The sequence below is a fragment of the Corvus hawaiiensis genome, chromosome 1 (assembly GCF_020740725.1).
Source record: "Corvus hawaiiensis isolate bCorHaw1 chromosome 1, bCorHaw1.pri.cur, whole genome shotgun sequence".
NCBI classification, from domain to species: domain Eukaryota; kingdom Metazoa; phylum Chordata; class Aves; order Passeriformes; family Corvidae; genus Corvus; species Corvus hawaiiensis.
The window spans coordinates 86,380,076-86,403,807 of record NC_063213.1 but is presented as its reverse complement, the minus strand read 5'-3'; the positions used below and the strand labels follow the sequence as shown (position 1 = coordinate 86,403,807).

General features: G+C 39.6%; 1 protein-coding gene across 16 annotated transcripts in view; it reads left to right on the top strand.

Moving 5' to 3' along the window:
* COBL (cordon-bleu WH2 repeat protein) overlaps positions 1 to 17,601 on the top strand; it is a 206,425-nt gene extending 188,824 nt beyond the window's left edge. For 14 of the 16 annotated variants that reach the window (XM_048312776.1, XM_048312749.1, XM_048312734.1 and 11 more), the window contains 5 exons: positions 4,464 to 4,567; positions 5,813 to 7,830; positions 8,446 to 8,565; positions 10,834 to 11,085; positions 16,286 to 17,601. In XM_048312776.1, coding sequence (XP_048168733.1) covers positions 4,464 to 4,567; positions 5,813 to 7,830; positions 8,446 to 8,565; positions 10,834 to 11,085; positions 16,286 to 16,303 — 2,512 coding nt within the window. In that variant the 3' untranslated portion in view covers positions 16,304 to 17,601. The remainder of the gene's footprint in view (positions 1 to 4,463; positions 4,568 to 5,812; positions 7,831 to 8,445; positions 8,566 to 10,833; positions 11,086 to 16,285) is intronic. The other 2 variants (XM_048312659.1, XM_048312670.1) reach the window with 2 other exon arrangements.
* Positions 17,602 to 23,732: the final 6,131 nt, after the last annotated feature.

Below are 23,732 nucleotides of genomic sequence, written 5' to 3'. Positions count from 1 at the left end.
ACCGGTCAGGTCATGGCTTAGGTGACTAGAAAGTCCAGCATTTACACTAGCTGCTCTCCTGCTGCAGTTATATTACTTCCTTGAAAAGAAATGAAAAAAAAGTTACCTAGCCTAAGAAATGGAAAGAATGGAAAAATGGTCTCTAAGATTGTAGAAACCATTGGTTACTCCAGAAAACAGTTACCTCCACTTTTGAAGAGTACTTCACCGCATCGCTCACAAAAATGAATATATAAACACCCTGAGTTTACTTAGTGCCATGTTTCTGGCCTGATTGAGTAGCAAGTTGTTTTCAAAAAGCTTCTTTTAGCCATAGCCATAGCATTTAGCCATTTAACTTTTTAGCCATACTTTCTACGACTTAAAATCCTTCAATATCAGTCTCTTCTTTAACACCCACCTTGCTATATACACAAGGTAGAAGCATTTCTCTTTGCAGCATTTGTGTGTGAGGTGAATATCATGGATTCATTTTAAAGAGGACAAATTTGAATACATAAAGATGGGTTAATGTAATTCCCCAGTACCAGACTGGGACAACTGGGACAACTGTCAGAGCTGGGAGGGGAGCCTGAATCCTTCAAAGCCCAGTCCTTGGAACTGGAGTAACCATGTCAGTTTTCCATGTTGGTCAGTCCCTCTTAGCTGCCCAAGGCACATGAGAGAAGCTGAATGCTCTCAATGTGCCTCACAGTTGTCACTACATCCCTGCGTGTCCTTCTGCACCAGAACTCCTAAGAAGTGCTCAGAGGGACTTGGGTCAGTTTTATCATTTATGGACCCGTGGGTAAAGCTGCTCTGACTATAACAAAATGGCAGCTTCTCTCATTGAAAATCCCTTGTCTTACCACTAGTTTGGGTTTCTTTTAATGCAGCGTTTCCAGCGAGTTTTATCAGAGACATTTCTCTCTTTCTTAGAATGTAAACCTTCTCATAAATGTATGTCTCCCATGGCACTAATTTGGTAAAATGCTGCTGTAAGTTTCATTTTGTCTCCAACTGCGCAAATGACTGCCAAGGAGTAATTTAGGCGTTGTAGCCTGAGCTCAGTGGAACATTAAATGCTGTAGTTTAGTAGTCACTTTGCTTCGTTCTGTGCTCTTGCACAAATCTCTGCTAATCTACATAAGTAATATGTGTGCAGGCTTCCAGGAACTGTGCGCATTTGCCATTTTGGGCTTGGGCTAAATGCTCACCAGAGCTGTATTTTTAGCACCTCATGTTTTAACCAGGAAGGCAGCGTAAAGGTTATCAGGTTCTTCCCTAAGTCAAAAAAAAAAAAAAAAAAAAAAAAAAAAGGCATGTATGAGAAAATACCACTGGTAATGTTTATCCAGAATGTAAAACATGGTATCAGAATAAGCCATATTTTTCTTGGCTTCTGGCCAGAACAGCTGTCAACAAAAGAAAAGTGTATGGGCTTAGAAGGGAAGAAGACTATGGAAAAAAAAATTTGAGGCCCTTTCGTTTTCCTTTTCCTGTGAGAAAGAGTCTTCTTAGATATATTTTTAAGTCATGTGAGCTACTGGAAACTACCAGACCTTCATCTCACAAAACACATAGCCCGTTCTAAATTCCCAGTGGTAAGAATTTTAAGAAAAGCCTTTATGATTAATCTATACCTTCTGGCTTGCTTTTGTAGGTGAGTTTGGAGATGCATTGAACAGTAGCTCTTTCAGAGATTTAGAAATGCAAAAGAAAAGATCTGCTTTTTCTGAAGCTCCCTCTGTAGCAGCAAATAAGAATCCTTTCATTTGCACTGCATTGTTCTCTTTCCTTCAGAAGAATTTTGTGAATTGGATAATATTATCCCAGTTGTCTAAGTAAGGAGATTGAAGCAAAGATTGAGAGGCAAATTATGTATAGTCGCTGCATAAGTGCACAGGGGATAATGAAAGAGACCACTGCTGACTGTTGTGCCCAGCAAGGAGAGGATAATTTTGCTATGAGGAGTCATTGAAAGATTCCCACTGATAGACGTGAGAAAAGAACGGTTCAGTGCAGTGCAGTGGACCTACACTCTGTGTTTGAAGCCCAGGAATGCTTGTTCCCATCCCAAATATGTTTTTCTAGATAAATTTCCCATACAATTCTCAACCCTATTATTTCCTGTCAAAATTCCAGCACAGACAACCTTAGTAGTACAGATTTTGGTTATATTGTAGAACAGTCCGGCACTAGACAGCAAAATACAATCAGGTACCAAAAAGGTGGTGAGCTGTCATCGCCTCCATGAAATTAGGTCTTGTGAGTTTACAAATTTTCCTTTCAAGGCTTTGTAAACAACTTGTCCACAATAGGTCAGAGTCTCAGTGTCACTTACTTGCCTCCATCTGTGTACAACTATTCTGAAGGACCATCTTTGTAAGGAAGAAAGTGCTATTTGCTTTCCATGATGCATAGACCTGTTGCTTAGCTGGTGCACAGTTTGAATGATTCTCCCATTCAAAATGCTCTCTCTGAGTTTGCAAATAAATTGTTTTAAAATGCACTCAGAGGAGAGTGTTTTTTAATAATTTTACAAAACTTTCCACTGCAAGAACAATATGAAATTCAATTAGTTCATTCTTTCTGACATCTTCACATTGAGGGTTTTGTTTGCCAGTCTTCTCTCCCAATTTAAATGTTGCAGTAAGCGTAAATCTTTTTGTCAGATGGCTCAGATGAGTAATCTCATTGATGTGTATGTGTGTGTGTGTGTGTGTGTGTGTGTACCTCAGGGTACAGAGGGACTGCAGTCCTACAGTGCCAGGTGCCTGCACTGGAGACTGTAACTGATTTGCACCACCATCCTCATAATCCATCAGGGGGGAAATTCAGTTCACCATGAATCTTGCAGTGTGGATGTTGAGCCTGAGCATCATTAGGTCACATTGGCTTGTAGGCGTGTTCAGGGCCTGTCAAAGCTCAGGTCAGTGGCAGGTATTGGAAAAAATTTTATTCCAGTCACAGAGCACCCTGTCTCTTCCTCTGTATTTAAAAACAACCCGTTCTGATTTCTGTCTTAGATTCCGGTTTAGGAAACCTCTTAGTCATATATCAAGCCTTGTTGTCTTGAATTAATCCCATCTGTGTATTCAGATACACAAGAACGTGTGTATGGCAGTTTTGGAAGGCTTCCTTGGCGGTGTACCTTTTTGTTTTCATCGATACCACATACATGAACTCAGCTTTGTAAGTGCAAGGCAGTTTAGGTAGAAGTAGAAGGATCAGGCTGCAGAACTACTACAAAAAACATAAAGGAGAGTTGAATGCTAAATAAATAATGCACTAAAATAAAATAAAATACCTGATGCTTCAACAAGTGCTTTCAGTTGCTCCTGGTATGAGCAAGAGGGAAATCAAACAATAAAATAGCAAAAAATGAAGCTACATTGTTGGACACAATTTAAATCAATGTCAGGAGATGTCCCTGAATTTTTATTCAGATTGCTATCTTAAAGGGGAGAATAAAAATGGCGTTTTCCAGGTAATTTTTTGTGAAATAACAAAAAGATCTGTCATCTGTTATTGTATCTATGAGATTAAGGGTATGATCTTGAAAAGGGCAAATCTGCTTCACCCAGCCAGTGATAGTTGTAAGTGTGGCTAGAATGGAAAGCTACTTTTTCAACAGGCTAATCACAGGGGCAGAACTTAGATACAGTGTCATAGACCACAACATCTTAAATTCGGATGAGGTAACTGAAAGAAATAAATTGTCCAATGTGAAATTCTCATTTCAATGATTTAGATAAAAATGTTTTGATCAAGATTTTTCTCTCTAAGAAAAAGGAGGACTGTTTTGTACAAGGTTGCCATACAGGTTGTTTTTCAGTTTTTTTAAGTTTTAGTAATTTTTGTTAGGATTTTAGTTTGTTTCATTTTCTTCTTCTTTTCTTCTTTTAATAGGCCAAAGCAACACTTGGCAGTCATTCTGATTTCAGACTTGTCTTAGGTCATTGTACAGCTTCATCAGTTTTCTGCCAAAATCAGGTCCCTAGATATGGTTCATTAGAAACTGCTCTCATTCCCTCCCACACCTCTAGATGCAGAGTGATTGTCTAACAGTACTTTGACTGTATTTATTTTTCATTATCATGCAATTTTTATTTAATTAAGGTGCATATGTATTGTTACAGTGCATGCACAGGATGGTTAGTGGTCTGCCTTAAAATTGTATGGATATGCAAAACCTTTGTCCTGGCATATGCTGTGTTTCTGCAGTCCAGCTGAAGTGTGTACTTCACACTGAAGCCAGACCATTTCTTTGCAGGCTTTATTAATCTTAATCTTTTGATTGCCAGCACACTGAGTATGCTCAGGCACCACCAAGATCCTTCCTAGATGTGGATGTGTCAGTGTGGTGGTGTGTATCTCTAAGGCTACACATTTTTCATGCTTTGGAGAATGGGTTTCAGAACCCCAGTGGAAGCAAAGGGGCTGAAATTGTAGACCCAGTGATTTTTTCCTCTTTCCTTTAGCAGGCAAGATGAAGCAATGGCTTTGGCTAAGCATGAGAATGAAGATCCATTCATTGCAGCACAGCTCCAGCAGACTTTGGCTGACCTGGATGAAGATTTAGAAGGTGGGAAAGCGTGTGTTACCTCTGAAGTACAAAAGACAGAGACACAGCCAGTAGATGCAGAATCAAACCATACTCTTGAGACCACCTGTATGTTTCTCACTAAGATCACTGGGGACAGCTCATGGTAGAATGTGGTCCCCCCAAAGTGGCTCCTTTGCTTCAGGAGCAGACACCCTTTATAGGCTCACACTGAATATTTTTCAAACTGCATATCAGACTGTCATTATATTTCAGTGTCTTTTACCAAAAACAGATAACAGCACTCAGTGGACATATTTTATAGGCCAAATTTAGTATAATTTCATTGACTTCAGTGACGTTAAATCAGTTGTGAATTTAGCTCTGTGTTTAATGAAGAATCTCTCTGGTTTTATTTTATCATAATGAAGTGGAAAAGGATGGAACATTTTTGTATCCATTGCCTCCTCTGTGTTAAAAGGCATATTTAAAAGTTAAAAAAGGGAAAACATGAAAGAGTGGGAAGAGATAAAATGCCATATTGTGTTCCTCTTTTTCCTACTGTGAATTAAAAATACTTCTCTATTATTGGTTTGTCAACAAGTGACATTGAATACATTTTTTTTTTTACTTCCCATCTTCATTTTAATACTTCTGCAGTGGACTTGAGTCTGATTTGATTTCTTGTGAGTTCTCAGACACAGCCATTCCTTAGCTTCTGTGTTGTAACCTTTGATTTATACAGCAAATTTGAGAGGATATATAGCCCTGTTGCACAATGAGGCTTCTGGAGTCACTGGTTATAAAGGGTGAGAAGAATGGAGAAAAAATAAAAGTACTGTTTCTTTGTTTGCTTGCTCAAGGAAATCCTTCAGCTGGGCTGTTATTACTAACCAGGTCTGGGAAACATAATTTGGAGCTGCTTGCTGTTTCTCAGAAATATTTCTCCTTTGGAGTCATGTGGTGAAATGTTTATCACTGAGATAAGTTAGTCAAAGATAAGGTATGAACAATAGATGAAATCCTGCTTTCAGCTGCATTTGTGTGTTTCCCACTGGCTGAAGCAGGAGGACTGCAGGAATATTTTGCCGATCCTAATCAGCAACCAGACAATAAGAAGGACTGAGAAATCTCCTTTTTTTTGTAATAAAGGCATTAAAGAATGCCTGTTACTTTTAGTGTAACTAAAATGGCTGGTTTGCTTATGCTTGTACTGGCTGTTTGTGTAATTTATAGTCATGTTGCCTAAATACTGCCTATATGTAACATTGTATGTGTATTTTGCAGCAGTGGATGGTGTCAGTAACTCTGACTCCGACTACACCAGTGAAGCCTTGAACCTACATATAAGAAAAGTTGAGGCCACCCAAGATGTTTCCATTTCTGTTCCAGTAACAATCATAGATGATGCTCCAGAAGTTAGCACCTCTAACTCAGATGAAAATCAAGAGGTGGAGATTAGGGTTTCACAGAATATCTCAGATGACTCTGTTAATGCAAGAAACTTCACAAATAAAAACAACAATGCAGGTTCCTTTGATAAGGGACACACAGATGGTGGAGCTGTATGCAAGGACCTAATATATCAGCAACCATCTGAAAATGAATTCAGTCACTTGCCTGTGGAACAGAGGAGAGATATGTTTGAATCTCTCACATCCTCCTTTGAAAAAAGAAGTGAAAAGAACTTAAGACTGGAACTCTCTCCTAAACACGGTGTGAAGTCTGAGGAATGTAAATCTAAGCTGAGTCCGTCTCACTCTAAGGCCACGACTGAAATCAGTACAGCAAAAGAGAAGCTAAATCCATTTAATGAATGTAGTAGCAGGGAAAGATCTCTGAAAAAAAGTAAATCAGAATTAGAAATCAAATGGCCACCAGCAAAAAAAATGGAAGTAGAAGAAGTCCCATCAACACCCACATGGTGTCATCGTGCCCAGAATTCAGGATCAAGCTATGAACCTAAAATGGGTTTGACAACCTTTAAAGTTGTCCCTCCCAAACCTGAAGTAAGACATTTTGATAGAGGAGTTTCACTCTCCACTGGTGCCATTAAGATAGATGAATTAGGCAATCTTATAGGCCCAAATACCAGTGTTAGTAAGCAAGTACAAGGCTCTTCTTCTGCTGAAAGTGAGGAAATTCATATTGGGAAGGTGAAGGCATTCTGGAGGTCAAGTTCTATGGAAAAGCAAAGTGATGACCCTGCTGAGCATTTTCCTAAAAAGTCAGCAGTCACCACAAACTCTAAGCCCTTTACTATAAAACATGAACACAAACCTGTCTGTCTTGCAGCTCCAAAACCTGCAGCACAACAAACTGTTACTGCCCAGGTAGCTGAAAGACAATCTGAGAATGAAAGGACCAAACCAGCTCTTTCAGTTACACAGTCTCAGGTAACACCATTAGCAGCCCCAACCATTAGTAAGGACAAGCTGGAACTCCCATTTGTAAAGCCACACAGGAGAACTTCAAGTCAGTATGTTGCCTCTGCCATTGCAAGACATATCAGTGCAACTACCTTTAAATCTGACACTATGGAATATCATGAGAAAGATGAAAACAAGCAAGGGGCAGGAGAGATTAAGAATGAAGCAGAAGTTTCACCAAAAAGATGTATTATTGTGGCCAAATATAGCCCTGTGGAAACAGAATCAGCAGAAACAAGAGAAACACTTTCAAGTATTTTTGCTTCCAGTCAGAAAGCATCCCACAGATTTACACCAGGTGATAATTCTGGCATGGAAAACAAAGTAGTTAATATCAGGGCACCAAATCAAGCAACTCCTTTGAGTTTCTATAAAAAGAATGCCAGTGTCCCACTTACTAAATCCTCTTCAAAGGATAACAACAGTGCAGAAGATGATCATGGTTTAAACAGCAAACAAAGTATAGCAGAGAAAAAGACACGTCTTGTGTTTGACCAGAAATGTGAGACTTTGACCCACACTAATTCAGCCTCATCCCTCAAGTCTCCTGATCTCCAAGGAGTCCCATCCTCTTCCAGCTCATCTTTGCGAGTCACTAAATGGCGTCCTGCTAATGGTGTACAAGTTAGTTCACTGAAAGCTTCACCTGAACTAAATGGTGCAGCAGCAAATGCGGAGTCAGAGCAGGAGGAGAAACCTGATGATTCAGATATTAATACTGTCAGTGAACTGGATGTTAACGTGCAGACTAATATCTTCGGACCAAAGAAGAAGTTCAAGCCTGTCGTCCAAAAGCCAGTTCCAAAAGACACATCTTTGCACAGTGCCCTAATGGAAGCCATTCAAACAGGAGGGGGAAAGGAGAAACTGAGAAAGGTAAAGGGGAAACTTTTTTTAACCTGTTCAGATTGTAGAGCCCTGTATTCATTCTGTCAGACACCAGAGGTTTGGTAACTTGTTCAGTTGCTGGTGAGCTGGAGAACACAAGGTATTTGAAAAATTTATAATGGCAAAATTCAGACCAAGCTGCTGCTTATTCTGAACATCCCGTATATTATGCAACATTATGGCTACTGCACTAGCTGGAAGAGGCAGAGGGTGCACAGACACAGGTAAAGGAGAGGTAATGGAGGTTAGTCTAAGAGCCAAACCTTCATTTCAGTGTGTTGTGTAAAAAGAGGAACACGCAGTATGGAGAAAACTTGTAAATACCGGCAGTGAAAGAAAATTGCATTTTGTATCACTAGGGGATAATAGTATGCCACTTACTTCATGCTCAGGGGATATGGACTGCATCTCTAAGTACAGCATTACTATCTGCACATACCCTCACTGTTCAGTGTGAATGAGGTTTTACAAGCAGGCCCCAAAAAAGACAAACTGATTAGTCTTCATAGTTTGCATTCTGGTACAAGTGCCAAAAAGTGTTTCCAAGTTATCTCTAAGTAAATATCTAATAACAATGTGAGGTTTATTCCCTTTTTATTCTAGGTTTCAAACAGTGCACTAAATGGCAATCACAGGAAACCTTCATTTGCTGACCCAGAGAATGAGCGTTCAGCCCTACTAGCAGCAATTAGAGGCCACAGTGGCACCTCAAAGCTAAAAAAGGTAAGAAATCAAGATGGTAAGTGATCTTTGAAGTTGTCTGATCCTACTGGATGTTTTGAATAAACCCAAATATCCCACAAACGAAACGCTGTGCTGTGAAGAGAGAAGCTGAGGGAAGTAACCATATGACAGAAGACCAGATCTGACTTAGGCAGAGAGCATAGCAGGTTCAGTCCTATTCTCTGCCATAAAAATTTCTAAACTTTTAGCTTAGAAAGAAGCACATAGAAATCCAAACCAATTACAGGGAGTTTACATCGAAGATATCAAATGTTAATCATTTTCACTTTTAAGTGGGGTCTTTCTGTAGAATGGTTTTGGTTGGAAAGTACTTTAGCATTATCTAGTTCCAACCCCTCTGCCTTGGGCAGGGACAGCTCCCATTAGACCAGGTTGCTCGCGGCCCCATCCAACCAGGCCTTGAACACCAACAGGGATGGGGCGTCCACAGCTTCTCAGCACAGAGAAGCTATACTTTAGGAGTTTGCAGTTAGATTAATATATTTGCATTACCTACCATATATATCCAATCCCAGCTTCCTGAATACACACATGGGGTTATTCATACATCCTGGTTATCTGCTAACATGGTGCAAGTTGTATGCGAGTAATCAATGTTGATGTTTCTTCAACATTCACCACTGCAGGATGATTCCTTCTCTCTGAAAGATTTATCTAATCATTAAAGTATCTCTTATTCCTAATAGCCAAAACCTGCATTGTTCTAGCCTTAGTTTTCACTCATTTGACTAATCCAGCCAAAGATGTGTCCTTGGCAAGGAGGTTCCCGTTTCCCTCGTGCAATGACTCAGTTCATTAGCACATATCCAGATAGCTGGCATTAGATAGAAAAATTCTTGTGTTAGGGAATTACTTCACCCCTCAAATATCCTACTGCCCTTGCTGCAGGTAGGGCACAGCTTCCTCTGAGCCTGTGAGCAGGATGTGCTAAGCAAAAGCAATCTTTACATGTACTTAACTGCATTCTGCATTCATTAGGAATAAATAGCAATTTGTGTAAAAGAGGCTCTAACAATGAAGTCATCACAGAGACTTTTTGGAATACTTTCCTCTGGCAGAGAAGTTTATGCCATGATTCTAAAGGAAGTTGCCTAGAAACCATATGCTTTTTCATTCTGTGTCACCTGTGCTAGTTAAATCAGTTTGTGTGTGTACAGAGCCCAATACAGATGTGCTGTGATGAAAGAACTGTCCCTTTCATGTTGTCTCAAATGTTCACCTTTTATCTATCATGACATGATGCTCATATATACTGTGTGTATATATATATATATATATATAGGGAAAGAATATAATACAGGAGCTCTCTGTGGATTGTTTGATGGGAGATGAATAGTTTAATTTTTCACCACAGAAGCTCTGTGCCTCAGTTTGTCTGAGAAATGAATTATAATGTGTCTGCTTGGAAACCTCCTATTTGGCCCATAATACTGAATTTCCTAATAATTGCTGAATCATTGTAATTACTAACAATTCATCATGATTATAACTAGTGATGGTATTAATGGCAAAAGTATCTCTTGACATAGTTGATGGAAAAGCTGGCTTAATCTGAAAGGCTGTCTTCTTCTCCTGCATGTATTTAAAGTAGGATGAGTTTCCAAGCTGGTAATTGGTGCAGAAATTTTAGTTTCAGAAATTCCACAGAAACACACTTGGAAGAATAATCAATTGATTTTGTTCTCAATGCTTTCACATAGTTCTCTCTGGTCTTTTTTTTTTTTTTTTCCCTTAACTATGGCTGGAAACTTTAGGTTTAATGGCTTTTTTTTTCAGTGAAGCTATGTCTGAGAGCTCAGATCTGGAAGAGCTTCCCTGTCATCTGAGATTATTTCTGTGCAGCCCAGACTGCAAAATGTAATCATATTCCTGGGTGGCTACTGCAGACTTAATATATCTTCCTGATTCCAAAACCCTTGTGGTTGTTTCCAAATTAATACCAAGTCCAACTTTCTCTCTTACCTTACATGCCAAGAAGAGTTACAGGATGCTGAAGCTCACAGTAAATAAAGATTGAGTTTCTGAGACAGACTTAATGCCAAGTCCTCGATGCTGGTAATCAGCCCAGCTGAGTGATGTGAGTGAGTAGTAACAGATGTTCAATCCCATGAGCAACCAAAAGTTTTATGTGTTTTACATCGTCCAAGAAAAGTGAAATCGGCATACTGAAAGTGCATCAAATGTCAAATAATTACAGTTTAGCCATGCTTGATATTAACCACCTTCTTTCAATTGCATGATGAGCAGATCTCCTCATTGGCCTCTGAAGAGCTGCAGCGTTTTAGGGATGCAGAACTGTCCTTGCAGAAGGCAGAAGACCTTCAGGAAGAGCAGCTGTATATCCCACCTGCCCCTGCCCAGCCACCACCACCACCTCCCATTCAGCTGTCAGCAGCAGCTCCTAAATCCTCTGCCACAGCTACAGGTAACCCAGCAGAGGCAAGGCAAGCCCTAATGGAGGCCATTCGCTCTGGTGCTGGAGCAGCAAAGTTAAGAAAGGTAAATGTACTTTTATGTTTTACTGGGATGACACGACTTATGCCTGCTGTGTTTTCAGAGCCATTTTTAAGCTGTTCTAGGCACACATTTCTTCCTTCCATCAGAAGAAGCTACATGCACTATTTCCTCTAACTGAATCAAAGATCAGGAATAGATTTGAAACCTTTGAACAGCTAATGAAACACACCTGTGTGACTATGCAACCATGTGAACAGACAATACTTTTTATTAAAGAGACCATCAAGAGCATGACTATAATTTCAGAAAGCATTTTCATGACCTTTTCGTTCTCTGTTATCCGAGATAATACTAGATGTCCTTTAGACAAGGTGAGCCTAAGAAAGATCAGATATGAGACCCTGAAGCGGATTTATAAATAAATATTCTCTCCTAATTTCAGTATTGTGTCCTAGACCTTGATTCCCAACACTTAAACCTTGGTCACATGTGCTGAGAGCTGTCAGTAAAACTGTGAGGTCAATTTAATGTCTGCCTGAACTTCATTAATTGAATGATGTGTGTTTCACTTTTCTGGTTAGATGTGAATCGGTCAGCTCCCAGATGGCAAAATGCTCAGTTGTCTGTGTGTGATTTTTGGAGTAACTTCACTTATCTCTTTGATCAAAGTTTGTTGTTCCTAATCTCAAGTTACACTGTATTTCTTGGTAAAGAGAAGCAGATCAATTGTCCTTAGTGGAGGCATCCCAATTACACTGCAGTATCCAAGAATAGATTTTGATCCAAGGACTTAAGGGAATGTAGAAAAGCAGATGTAGTTTTCCTAACGCATGATTTAGCTGATGCCAACCGTGTGTAAATAGACTTTAACCTTGCTCACTTGTCCTCTTTTAAATTTTAAAATGCCCTCAAATTTTAACATTCAAAAATTGTCAAAAAAATCTGGTTTCTGATGAACCAGAAATTCCACAGAATCATACAAATGGCACAAACAAATCAGTGTTTCATGGAAATTTACATCAGCATGTTCTGATTACATGAGGAATCTGGGTGTACAGTTAATTTTTCATGTGAAAAATTACGTCTGTGTAATGCATACGATGAGTTCACACTTGGTTTGTTCAGCTTGGACAAGGCTGAGGAGCAACCTCATCGCAGTCAGTGCCTTCCTTGAGGAGGGCAGCTGAGGGATGGGCATGGTTTCCTTTCTGTGGCAGCCAGCAATAGATCCCAAGGGAATGGAATGCAGCTGTGTCAGGGGAAGTTCATATGACTTTCCCGTTCAGTAGGAAAAAGTTCTTCACCCAGAGGGTGGTTGTGCACTGGAACAGCTCCCCAGGGAAGTGGTCACAGCACCAAGCCTGACAGAGTTCAAGGAGCAGCTGGACAATGCTCTTAGTCATATGGTTTAGTTTTAGGCAGTCCTGGGAGGAGCAGGGAATTGGACTCAGTGATCTTTATGGGTCCCTTCCAATCTGAGAAATTCTATGATTCTAAGACTACAAATTATGAAGAAGTCAGGCCTTTATTTCCCCACTTCACCAGTTGACAGAAAAAATGGGACTTGGACATTCAAGGGTACTTCATGCAGTTGTTTTCTAGATACTTCAGATTTCTTATTCTTCCAGCTGCATTGCTCTGAGGGGATCCATAGCACTACTCATGAAAACAAGTCTTTATCATATCTTTGGGGGATTTATTTCAAAACACTTGGATAACCAGTGCAGGTCATGAAAGTACACCAGATATACTGATGTATTCTGCTAAATACTATGCCTGTCTTGTCTCATTTCCAAGGCAGAGTAATTTTAGCTAGTTTCGACGTTGGAACAGCAGAAGAGTACATCTCATTATATAGGTCTCTTATGAAAATACAAGAGAGCAGTGTTTTGTCCAAGACAGAGTATGATTTTCTTATTACTCTGCTGTCCTTCCAGATATTGGATATGCAAGCTAGTCTTGTATACGCCAAAGTCATCATGACACTTTGACATCTGAGATCTCATGTCCTTGATAACTGATTAAAGTAAAAATGTTGTCAGATTTCTGAAAAGACTTTCTATCCAGTCTGTTTTAATATCTCTTCTAGTTTTCTGCATTATATTGAGAGCCAAATTCTGATTCTTCCCTGCAGTTAGACAAGTTGTGGCAGCAAAAGTTGAATCCACAGAGGAGAGAGTACATGATAGCTGAATATCAGGGTTTTCTTCCTTTACTCGTGTCTAAGGAACACTTAAGTTTTTTGTAGGCAGTGGCTGACAGGTTGCTTTATGCCAAGGCTGATGCAAACTTTTTTCTTTGTTTTGCCTCCTCTGTCAAAGTTCTATGATGTTGTGATTTAGAGATGTGAGCACAGGGCTGGTTTTGGCTTTGCTTTCTGGAAGATTTTGGTTGCAGCAAACTAGACAGCGGAGTAGGTAGTTCAGTTCAGTAATGGCATCTGTTTCTCTTCCATTGTCTTCTCAAAGTCTTCTGGGACAAGGGCTTCTGACAGCAAAGTCATTTTTTTAGCTGATATTGTAGAGAACTGGGAAAAATCTGTGTTGCTGACAACAGAGTCATTTATTTAGCTAATATTTTAGAAAACTGGGAAGAATCTGTGTTGCACAGTTATGTGTGACTCGATGCTTATTTATGTGGGGTTAGTTGCAATGGAAGTAGATCAAACGGAGCTGTCAGGGGAAGCAAATGTAAAAAGCAACCAATTGCCTAGATAAGGAGCATCCCAACAAACATTTGAGCTCAAGTAATATCTGTGAAAAGGCAGCTCCTCCACTCCTCCGCTGATTACACAGCTGTTTGCTAAAGTCATGAACTTTAAGGTCAAAAGATTCACTGTGCAGGAAGTGAGGAGAGAAGTTGCTGCAGGCTGACCTTGCCTAGCTGAGAGTCAGGGTCTGCACAGCACAGTCTCTAATTGGGTCAGCCAAAACAAACCAGAGCAGAAATAGATGCTTCAGGGAAATGCCAAGTATAGGTAAGATAGTATATGCACAGCTCTCCTGACTCTTCCTTAATCCATTTTTTCGAGTACTGTGCCTGTTTTAGGAAATAAATCTCTCTTTGTGTTGAAGAAATGGCTTCTGTTTTATTGCACACTGTTGCTGTTCACAGACTCCTGAAGAAAAATCCTTGCAGGTGCTAAGCCCAGTTGAGCCTGCTCAACTGTGGTGTCAAGTAAAGCCACCAGCCATGGTGGCGGCCCTGGTGCCTTTGGTGGTTTCTTGTCTTGAGAAATGAACATATCTCACTAGCGAGGAGGCTGCGTCCCAGCCATGGGGCCTGCTGCATGTGCAAAGGAGAATCAGTTGATTTAGGAAGTTCATCTGAGACCAAATTTTGGCTAATTCTGGTGGGCAAGACTCAGGCCATAGAGCTGTACCATTTGACCTTCTGATTTTAGAAGTGAACTAGTGTTTTTCTTAAATTGTGTCAAAGTGTCATATAGTTAAGATCTATATGTCCAGTTTTTAACTTCCTATTTGCCATCTCAGAAAATGCAAAATAACATAGCTAGATTTCTGAAATTCTGTATATCAATGCATGAGTATTTTTGTGTTTGTGTAACTTGCCTTGGGATTTACCATGATTATCTGTGAAAAAAACCGTAACTACACATGCAAATAACCTGTTAGATGTCTAGCTGTAGGTATAGTTGCAGCACAAGTCCATGCAGGATTAAAAATCTTACTCAACAAAGAGAAGCTATAACAGTTGCTTTAGCTTATACACCATCCACTCACTTTAGGTAGAGTTGTACCCAGGGATTTGGTAGAAATATTGCAGCGGAAGGTGTCTGCACATGGTGGAGAAAACAAGTTATATCTCTAAAGAACAGGCTGTTGCTCTTAGTAAAATCATTGTTTTAGACCACTTTTAAATGGTATGTATAAGGGAGATTCTGCAGATTCCATGTATTTTCCAATAAAGATTGGAGTTGCACCGAAGTAGCCTTTTCTGTTTGTTCACTGAGGTTTTAAAAATGAATTTGGCTCCATCACAGTTCGCACAAGCATTCATGGCGATGTTTGGCATCTGTGTTAGGTCACGTCAGCTCTTGATATGTGCAGTGTATCATTCTGTTGTCAATCAAAGGAGCCAGATAAGGTAATTACTGCACCAACTGCAATGAGTCCCTGGTGTTCTCTGGAATAATTTGGAGTTGGTTGTCAACAAGTAACACATCGATCGGAATTATGGCCTGTTGAGTGTCTTCTAGGAAGCATGGCCTAGTTCCATACCTTTAGGTCAAGCAGTGGACTATTCTTCTCACATAAACAGAGAAGCATAATTGTGAATGAGCAAATACAGTTTGTTATCATCAGTATCTGTGGGTCAATGACAGAAATGACAGACTCAAAGCCACAGCTGATGTAGGCTTTGGTATGCTGGAAACAGGGCAGGAGGCCCCATGATAAGGTTGGCCAAGCTTGATATACAGGTTATAATGAGCCTATAAAGTGATTCCAGTTCCCATGCAGAGTGAGAGGCAGGCATTTGCATGCTGTTACTCTGTTTGAATTGGAAGATAAAACTTAATTTGAACTCTTCACCTTGCTAATAATTAATACCATGACCTATTTTTTTCTCAAGAATAAAGGCCAAAATGGAAAATTTAGACTTGATTAAATGGATTATTCCTGTTTAGCTTTTGCAGTGACCTTAATGTATATCTCTCTGATAGAACCAAAGCTCAGTAACTTTGAATTTGGAAGGGCACCTTAGCATATGTATTTAAAATTAAGCATATGTTTAGATGACCTGAGGACTGGGAAGGAAGATAAGCATTTGCTTAAATGTTTTCCTGAATCAAAGCCATTGGGAGTTTCCTTCATCCAATCAGGAAGCAAAGTACTCATCAATTGATTTTTATGGCCAGTGACAGCTAACCAATACAGAACAGATTTTGACTGTCAGATGTTGCATACTTCCAGCCTGGGCTTCTGTTCATTCCACAAAATGAAGGAATATCTCAGAAAAATGCATCACCTATGCTCCAGAAACAACACAATTGCGACCATACTTCCTTAGGACTTTTAGGTGCGTTTTTAGGGAAGGACAGCACTTTTCATTAGACCAAGTGATATAGCTAGAAAAAAAGCAGATAAGCTTAAATAGTCTCAAGGAGCAGATGAACAGACCAAACTTGAAGTTGGCCCCATGGGAGAATGTTTGGTTAACAATGTCAGCAGTTGGAGGTTTAAAAATATCTTGAATGATCATGTGCTTTTCTTTGTTACAGGTCCCTCTGCTCGTTTGAACAATGTAAAAAGAATAGGTAACTGGAAAATCTAACCCCATATGCACCCATAATCATCATTCAGAGTCTGAAGTGGCAAAAAACATCAAGAAGTTTAGTTTATTCTCTTGACTACAAGCCAAAATAAGTTGTAGTTAATTTTCTGTGTGTTCCTGCATAATGGTTCTAAGGGGAAAATATGTTGCTCTGCTGTAAAGCTTCTGTGCCAAGGAATTGTGTTTTGCCTCTGAATATTTAAGGTTGCCAATAAACTATTCTTGTTGGCAGGTTAATAAGAATATAAACACTGTGCAGTCCTGTGTTAATACTTAATTGTGTTTATGGGCAAAATTAAAAACTTTGCTAGCTATCTGAAAAGTAATACTCATTTCAAGCTGTTAAAAGTATGTAAGTATTTCAAACTATTTACTTGCTTCTTTTTTGATTTCAAAAAGGGCTGTAAGTGATTAGGGTGAAACCAGAATAAAGGTCTATAAAAAACAATCACAAGAAAAAAGTTATGATACCTAAGTTGTCATATGCTGGGGTCATCAGTTTTTAAAATTAAATGAACTTTGCGTCTCTGCTGGAGCTCTGAGAAAGCAGGCAATCAATAATGAACGTGAGACAGTGTCTATTGAAAAGTTACTTATGAGATATGACGTATAGAATGCTGATGTGCAGAGATATGCTGAACCCTGGTAACATTCATGGCACTTCAAAAATATTGAGCCACCTTAAAGGATCTCTATTTGCAACAGACTGTGAAGGTTATAAACAAGAGTCAGAATATAGAGGTCCAAGATGCAGAATTCGTTCTGCATTGCAAAATGAAGTGAAGCTGCTTTCTATCAGTATCCAGGACTTTTGTGGCCTGTTGTTCAGGTCATGCATAAGTTGGCCCTTGGTTTCTAATTCGTATGGCTGTTGTACGTTGTCTCACAAGTATTTATAGCAGCATCTTTTTCAAATGCTAACTACTTTGGTAGTTGTTGTTGTACATATTTTGAAAATATTTCGTTAAATTGATTAACTTAAAAAGGACAAATGAAAATGCTTTTTCACGTTTCCTATATTGTAGTGAAACTGAAGAAGGGGAAGTTTGTACATTTACATTTTTATAATCACAGACTAGAGTGGTGGCAGATTCTTTTTTTTTTTTTTTTTTTTTTTTTTTTAGCTGGAATTTAAAATGTATAGCTATGGACTGTTGAAGCATGAGACTATTTAGCCATCTGCATTTAATGTGACTATATATTATATATTGTAAAATACTGATGTCTGTTAGTGCCACGAATAAAAACAAAATCAAAACCTGACATGACTTTAAAGGCTCTTTTTTTGCCAGATATTTTCTATTTACTCAGAGAAATTAGAACTAGAGATAGACTTAAGCAAACCAGTATTCTGTGATCAGTATCTCAAGTCTAATGTAAAATACCTCAAGCCAGGAAAGTGCTCACAGCTAACAGTTTAGAAATGCAGTAGAAATCACCAGCTGGGATCGATATGTGAGTTATATACATTTCAACAATAATGGAGTACTGATAATGTTCCATTTCCTCATTAGGGGAGCTTATGTATTCTGAATTAAGGTGCTCTGTCGCACCCTAGGATAAATAAGATCACCTTTTTTGATTGTGATTATGCTTCTTTTACCTTCAAAGTCTTCTCAGTATGCTGAAGATCAGAAACAACAGCATGTTGAAAATGCTGTCACAGGAAAGGATTCAGTCACTCATAGGTTTGATGCTGTAAGATACTCCCACCAGCAGCAAATACTGCTTCCTTGGCTGGCTGCTGCAAGACAAAATTCAGTGCATCTCTCCTTCTTCTTGTTCTTAGTGTTGCCTGGAGGCCCTGGGTATGTAGCCCTTCCACACTAACAGCCTTTTAGTGCAATAAGTTATATAAGTACTTACTTTTCAATGTAAGGGATCCAAAACTGGATTTTTGGACAATAACATCCTCTGGGTTTCACAATGCAAAGGTTCTGGTTCTGGGTGCTGGCACTATATAGAACTAAAGTTTCTAAGTTTTATTCATGGATAAATTTCTGAGTGAAAGCTTTCAAAAGCTATAAAAACAGCTACAAGATGAGATGTCATCTTGACTTTGACAGCAAAAATATTACGAAAAATCCTGATGGCTCAGTCACACCTCAAACTAAAAATGGAGGGGGAGTTCAGCTACCTACAGGAGGAAGCCTAGGCTGGATGTTCATTCCTTTCTCATGTTAATGGGAGTTATGTCTACTCTTAAACTGTCATCCAGGTGCTGTTGAACTCTTGGTAGGAGCTCAATTAAACCCCAGATAAATGCAGATTTTACTGTAAACCCATTTATGGTGAAACCTAGTTACAGGTATGACCCTTCCATATAGTAACTTTCTGTTCATGCTTTTAGTAGTAATATTGGTTAGCTCATCCTGAGTTAAAAGAGAAACCCTGAAACATGTCTGGTAAAGACATGGTGTTCTCAGTACCAAGTATTTTCACCATTATGGCTGCTCTTGCTGTCCCACACTGCTAGTGCAGACACAGCCTGTGTCTAGAGATGTACATGTCGCCCAGGTTACACCCTGACGTGTCCTGTCATAGCACAGTCTGCAAGCTCCTGTCTTTTTTGAAAGACTGCAAGAAGGACAGGGAGCTCCCCTTTTCTTTAGTGTCCTTCACCCTAGATTGTCCCCACATGCTCTTGCCTCAGTTCAACCAGAGGAAAGACTCAGATATATGCCTGATTCATCCAGCCCTTTATATTTTCTTTTTTAGTAAGAGATTGAAATTAAGTGGAAAAATGGCATCACCACGGAAACTGAATGGAGAGTTTGGATTTGGTATCTTTATTTTTTGTACAGGTATAATTCAATGTTTAGGGCTTAGAAAAATCTAGTGTCACGTCTGAAATAAAAATTTCTGCTTCTGCTTCTTCTCTCCCCTTTAAGTTTTTATTAACTTTTTTTTTTGAGTTCAGACCATTATTCAACCATTAAGTCAGCATTAAATCTCTCTGATTAGATATTTAATTTTAAATAATACTGGTTGTCTGCATGAGCTATTTGACTTACAGGACTTCATTATAGATTTTTTTTTTTTTTTGGTAGAGACAGCCTGTTAGTCATGCAAAGTATTGGACCAAAAGACCTCTTGACGTGCACATCAATCTGCGGAGTTCCAAACATGGCAGGGTTCAACTTCCATAGCTCATACAAGTGATTTGCACTATTTATGCTACATTTGCCACAGCCAAAAATTGGCACTTCATCAGTGTGAAGGAGAAAGAAAGAGAACAAGAGATTCATTCATGAAACAATGGAAAATGACACCCCGAGATAGTTTTCCCTCTAACCTCTCCAGAAAAGAAAGAAGTAGTTCTATTGTTGAGTGCTGCTTAGCTTTAAGCACAAGGTTTAATTTGAATCCAAAGATTTGCACAAATCTTGATTTGAATCAGTTAGTCTGAATAGAATGTTTATAAATTGGTTCTTTGTTGGTGCAATATGAAAAATAGTTGTCTTCTGCAACCATTAATTAGCAACTTTTACATATTTAAAGTATTTATTTGTGTGCATTGTTTCTCATCTCTAATTCTCTGTTGGGTTACATATGCATTATGTGTACCAACGTGCTTTGCCTGTGACACTTCTGTTAAGATTTATTAGACTATTCCCATTGTTACTCCATTTGTTGCTGCTGAGCACACACAATAAAATACGCCATTCCCCTGCTATAGCTTTAGCTGCCATAATGGTTGCATTTCCTTGCTTGCAGAAAATTACTTTTGCAATAATAAAGTTCTTTTTAAGCATAAAATGAAACAAATTCCTGATGTTTTAGTAATGTTCACCTGGATTTTGTGCATCACTGTTTTGGTCTGCTTTTCTTTTTTGTTGCTGAGTAGGGCATGGAGTTTGATTCTTCCTTTGGCTGGAGAAAGTTTTTCTGTGTAGCTGCATTCTCAGGGTTGTTCATCAAAGTATGGTAAGATGGATGACCCTTTCTGAGAGCAAAAAGGTACTTTTTTTTATTATTGTTACCAAATATTATAAAGTATTTGTTAAATAAATATAATTTGCTTAAGTACTAGCAGGTTACATGATGCTGCGCCAGGTATCAAAGTCCCACTATCCTGTGTTTGTCTACCAACTTTTTGTTCTTGTTTAAACAGTTTCTGATTTATTGCAGTATTGAAGACTTCAAAAAGAGAGAGAAAATAGAACTACTTAACAGGAATATTGTGTTTTTCACACTTAAGGAGTTTAGGAACAAGCTCGCTTCCATAGTCTGTTCCCTCCCATCACTCATTCCATATGTACAGGAGCACGCGCGCACGCAGAGTCTCCTTCGTCATTTGAGAAGGTCAGGAATAGTTAAAAAAGTATCTTTACCACGGGATCCTTTTCCATTTTTAACAGTAGCTTTTTTTGTCCTGTAAAATAGGAACTTCCAGAAAGTCAGGGACTAGGTTTTGGCGCAATCACAGCAGCTATACGCAGTCCCTGCTGGAGGCAATGTCAAATCCAGCTCCAGATAATGCTATCTTCAGCCAATTTCTTTTCCTTTGTTTTTGTTTTTTTTTCTTCTTTGCTTTTTTGTCTGTGAACTGATAAAAACATGTACATGCCATGTCTCTTTTCTGGGGTCACTATTTTGCCTGAAACCCTAAAAGGTTTTCCCCTGAACAAAGCATAGTGATGTTGCAGTTGAACACCAGGCTGAAAGAGGACATTTATTCATACACAAACACCACTGTCCAGTTTGCAAGTCAGGAGCTGGAAGAGGAAACCTTATTGAAAGAGCAAGACTGTGGAACATCATTGTCTTCTACATCAGAACCTGTGTTTACTGTAACAGGAACAAAGCAAACATAGTGCAAATAGGCGTGGGCTGCCTTTGTCTTGTTCCATGCATTCAACAGAGGGGTTTCTGTCAGAAGCACTGGCATCTGTCCCTAGTAGTGCTTGGCACGGGTGAGTGGGTCACAGCTTGAGGGTACTGATTTGGGGTGGCAGTACTGCTGGATTGTGTCTCTGGTTTGGGCTTTTTTTTCCTTGTGATAAGCCAAAATGTGGTTTGATTTAGCCAGTACTCAAGACTGCAAACCAAGTGCTTGTCCTGCGGCGATGAGCAAAGGCTCCACATGTGGACTGCAGCTGGGGTGGAGAATGATCCATGATCCAGTGTTTGCCAACTACAGCACCCAGATGCCAGTAGCCAGTGTAATCTCATCTTCTTAAGCCAGAGGTAATGATAATGTTGAAGGGAGAGGGAAATGGATGCATCTGCCCTCTGACAGAACCTAGGAGTGAGGCACATGTACTTCAAAGAGCTGCAGCCCTTCCTGCCCCAGCCGCATCTAAGAATGCAAAGGACGTGCAGGAGGTGCCTCAGGAAGCAGCAGGTCCACCAAAACTACTGATCTGAATTTTACCAACAAGATTCTGAGACTGCACATATCTCTGCTGATACAGCTACTTGGTGGGTTAACATGCTCAGGACCAGACTCCACCTCTCCCCAGTATAGACCCTTTGCTGATAAAATCCAGCCCTCAGTCCTTCAGTCAGCCCAGGAGGTGGGTGTACCTGGCACGTTCCCAACCAGCAGCACCAAACACAGAGCAGTGGTTTGGCTGCCTGCACAGTGCATGCTTCCTCATTCATTAGCCTTGCTGCTAATGTTCCAAACTTCCCAACTTATGGAAGGAACTGTCAGAGGCAATTTGCTGACAGCCAGCGCTGCAGAACTGCAAAGAGTTATATTTTTATGTGTTGATGAATAATTTAGCAACAATTCTGTGTTATGTAAAATTACTGCTTTACTGCTACTGGGGCCAATGTTCGTACAAAGTGTTCTAAGCCCAGTTATACAAGTTAAAGCTTGCTAGTTTTATCCTATGCATCTGTCATTATAGATAATTTTTCCAGGTTCAAACTGGGAAGCAGAGCAGGTCTTTCATTCCAGGAGAGGGAAGTTCCACATCCTCATTCTCCTTTATAGTCCTGATCATCCTACCTATTTCCAAATAGTCAGTTTTGCACTAGGTTGTGCAGTAGCGCTGGTTTTCCCCGCAGAGGAGGATGCTATGTAATACATTTCCGTATAAAAGCCATGGAAATCATCAATCCTCCAGACCTTTGCTTTATATCACAGAGCAACCTAGGACGCATTTTCATGCAGAGTGGCCACAGGTTTCATCCCCCTACCCTTGTGGATGAAGCCTGTGCACTTCATGTGGGCAGGGAACATGGAATATGGGCAGATGTAGATATATCTGGTTTTGGTTTCAGGTTGGAAATTGTGCCTTTGAGATTCCGCCTTTTCTATACTCAGAGTAGGATTAAAAGGTTAAGGAAAGAAAGGAGTATTTTTGCCACCCAAAAACACGCTTGTAAGGGTAAAGTGAGATTGAAAACCTGCAGTAACTCAACATGGTCCACATCCAGAAATGGAGAAACTTGCAGGCTTCCTTAGGACTCTGCACCTCAGTGACTGCTTCTGCCATATTCTACAAGTGTTGCCAGGAGATGCTTAGTTGCAAATGCAAATATGTTCAAGGCTGAAGGATCAAAGAGCAATTAAATTAAAAACTGCTGACAGGTCAATCTTAATAGTCATTTCCATGCTGAAATAAGTCAATAAATCTTAGCATGCAATAAATCTTACCACATAAAGGTGGGCTTGCACAACAGGAAAATGTAGTAAAATATAGCAATATATTTTATGCAAATGCTTTTTAAAAGTAATGAGTAGCATGTTTTATTCATCTTGTCCTGGCATCAAAGCGGTCAAGAAGACATTGGACTTCTGGAATGGGTTAATCCTCTGCAGCAGCAGTATGCTGAGCAGGCAGAATGCCTTCTATTTATATTACTATTTACTTATATTTGTAAATACAAGCCTTAATTGAGCTCCTGAGTCCTGCTGTGTTTGGTACTGTGCAGACACCACATAAGTGACTGTCCCTGCCCCAAAGACCTTTACAAACTAGAAAAGTCAGAAGAGGGGGATGGGAGCAAAGCAGTCGTGTGACTTGCGCAAGGTCACCCAAGTTGTTAGTGGCAGAGGCAGAACTGGAGCCCCGGATCCCTGTGCTGTTCTTTAGCCCTGTTTTCCAAGTCATACAGCTTCCTGGTCTATATACTAAATACAGTAAGTAGGGATCAAATAAGAAACAGACTCAACCTCTCTTGGTATCGTTCAAGTTTCAGAGAGGCAAAGAAAACTGCTGTTCCCCTGGCTTTCCTACCAGACACCTTAACATGCCCTTGTGTTTTTACCTGTTCTCCCAAATGCATTAAATATGAAATATTAGATAGTGCTCCTGGGTACTCGTGTCTATAATGAGACACATCTCCAACAAACACATAATACAAGAGGGATTTGGAATCCAGCTGCTAAATTTAAAACAGATTTTCTGCGTGGTAGAAGTTCCCTGATAGTTAAATAG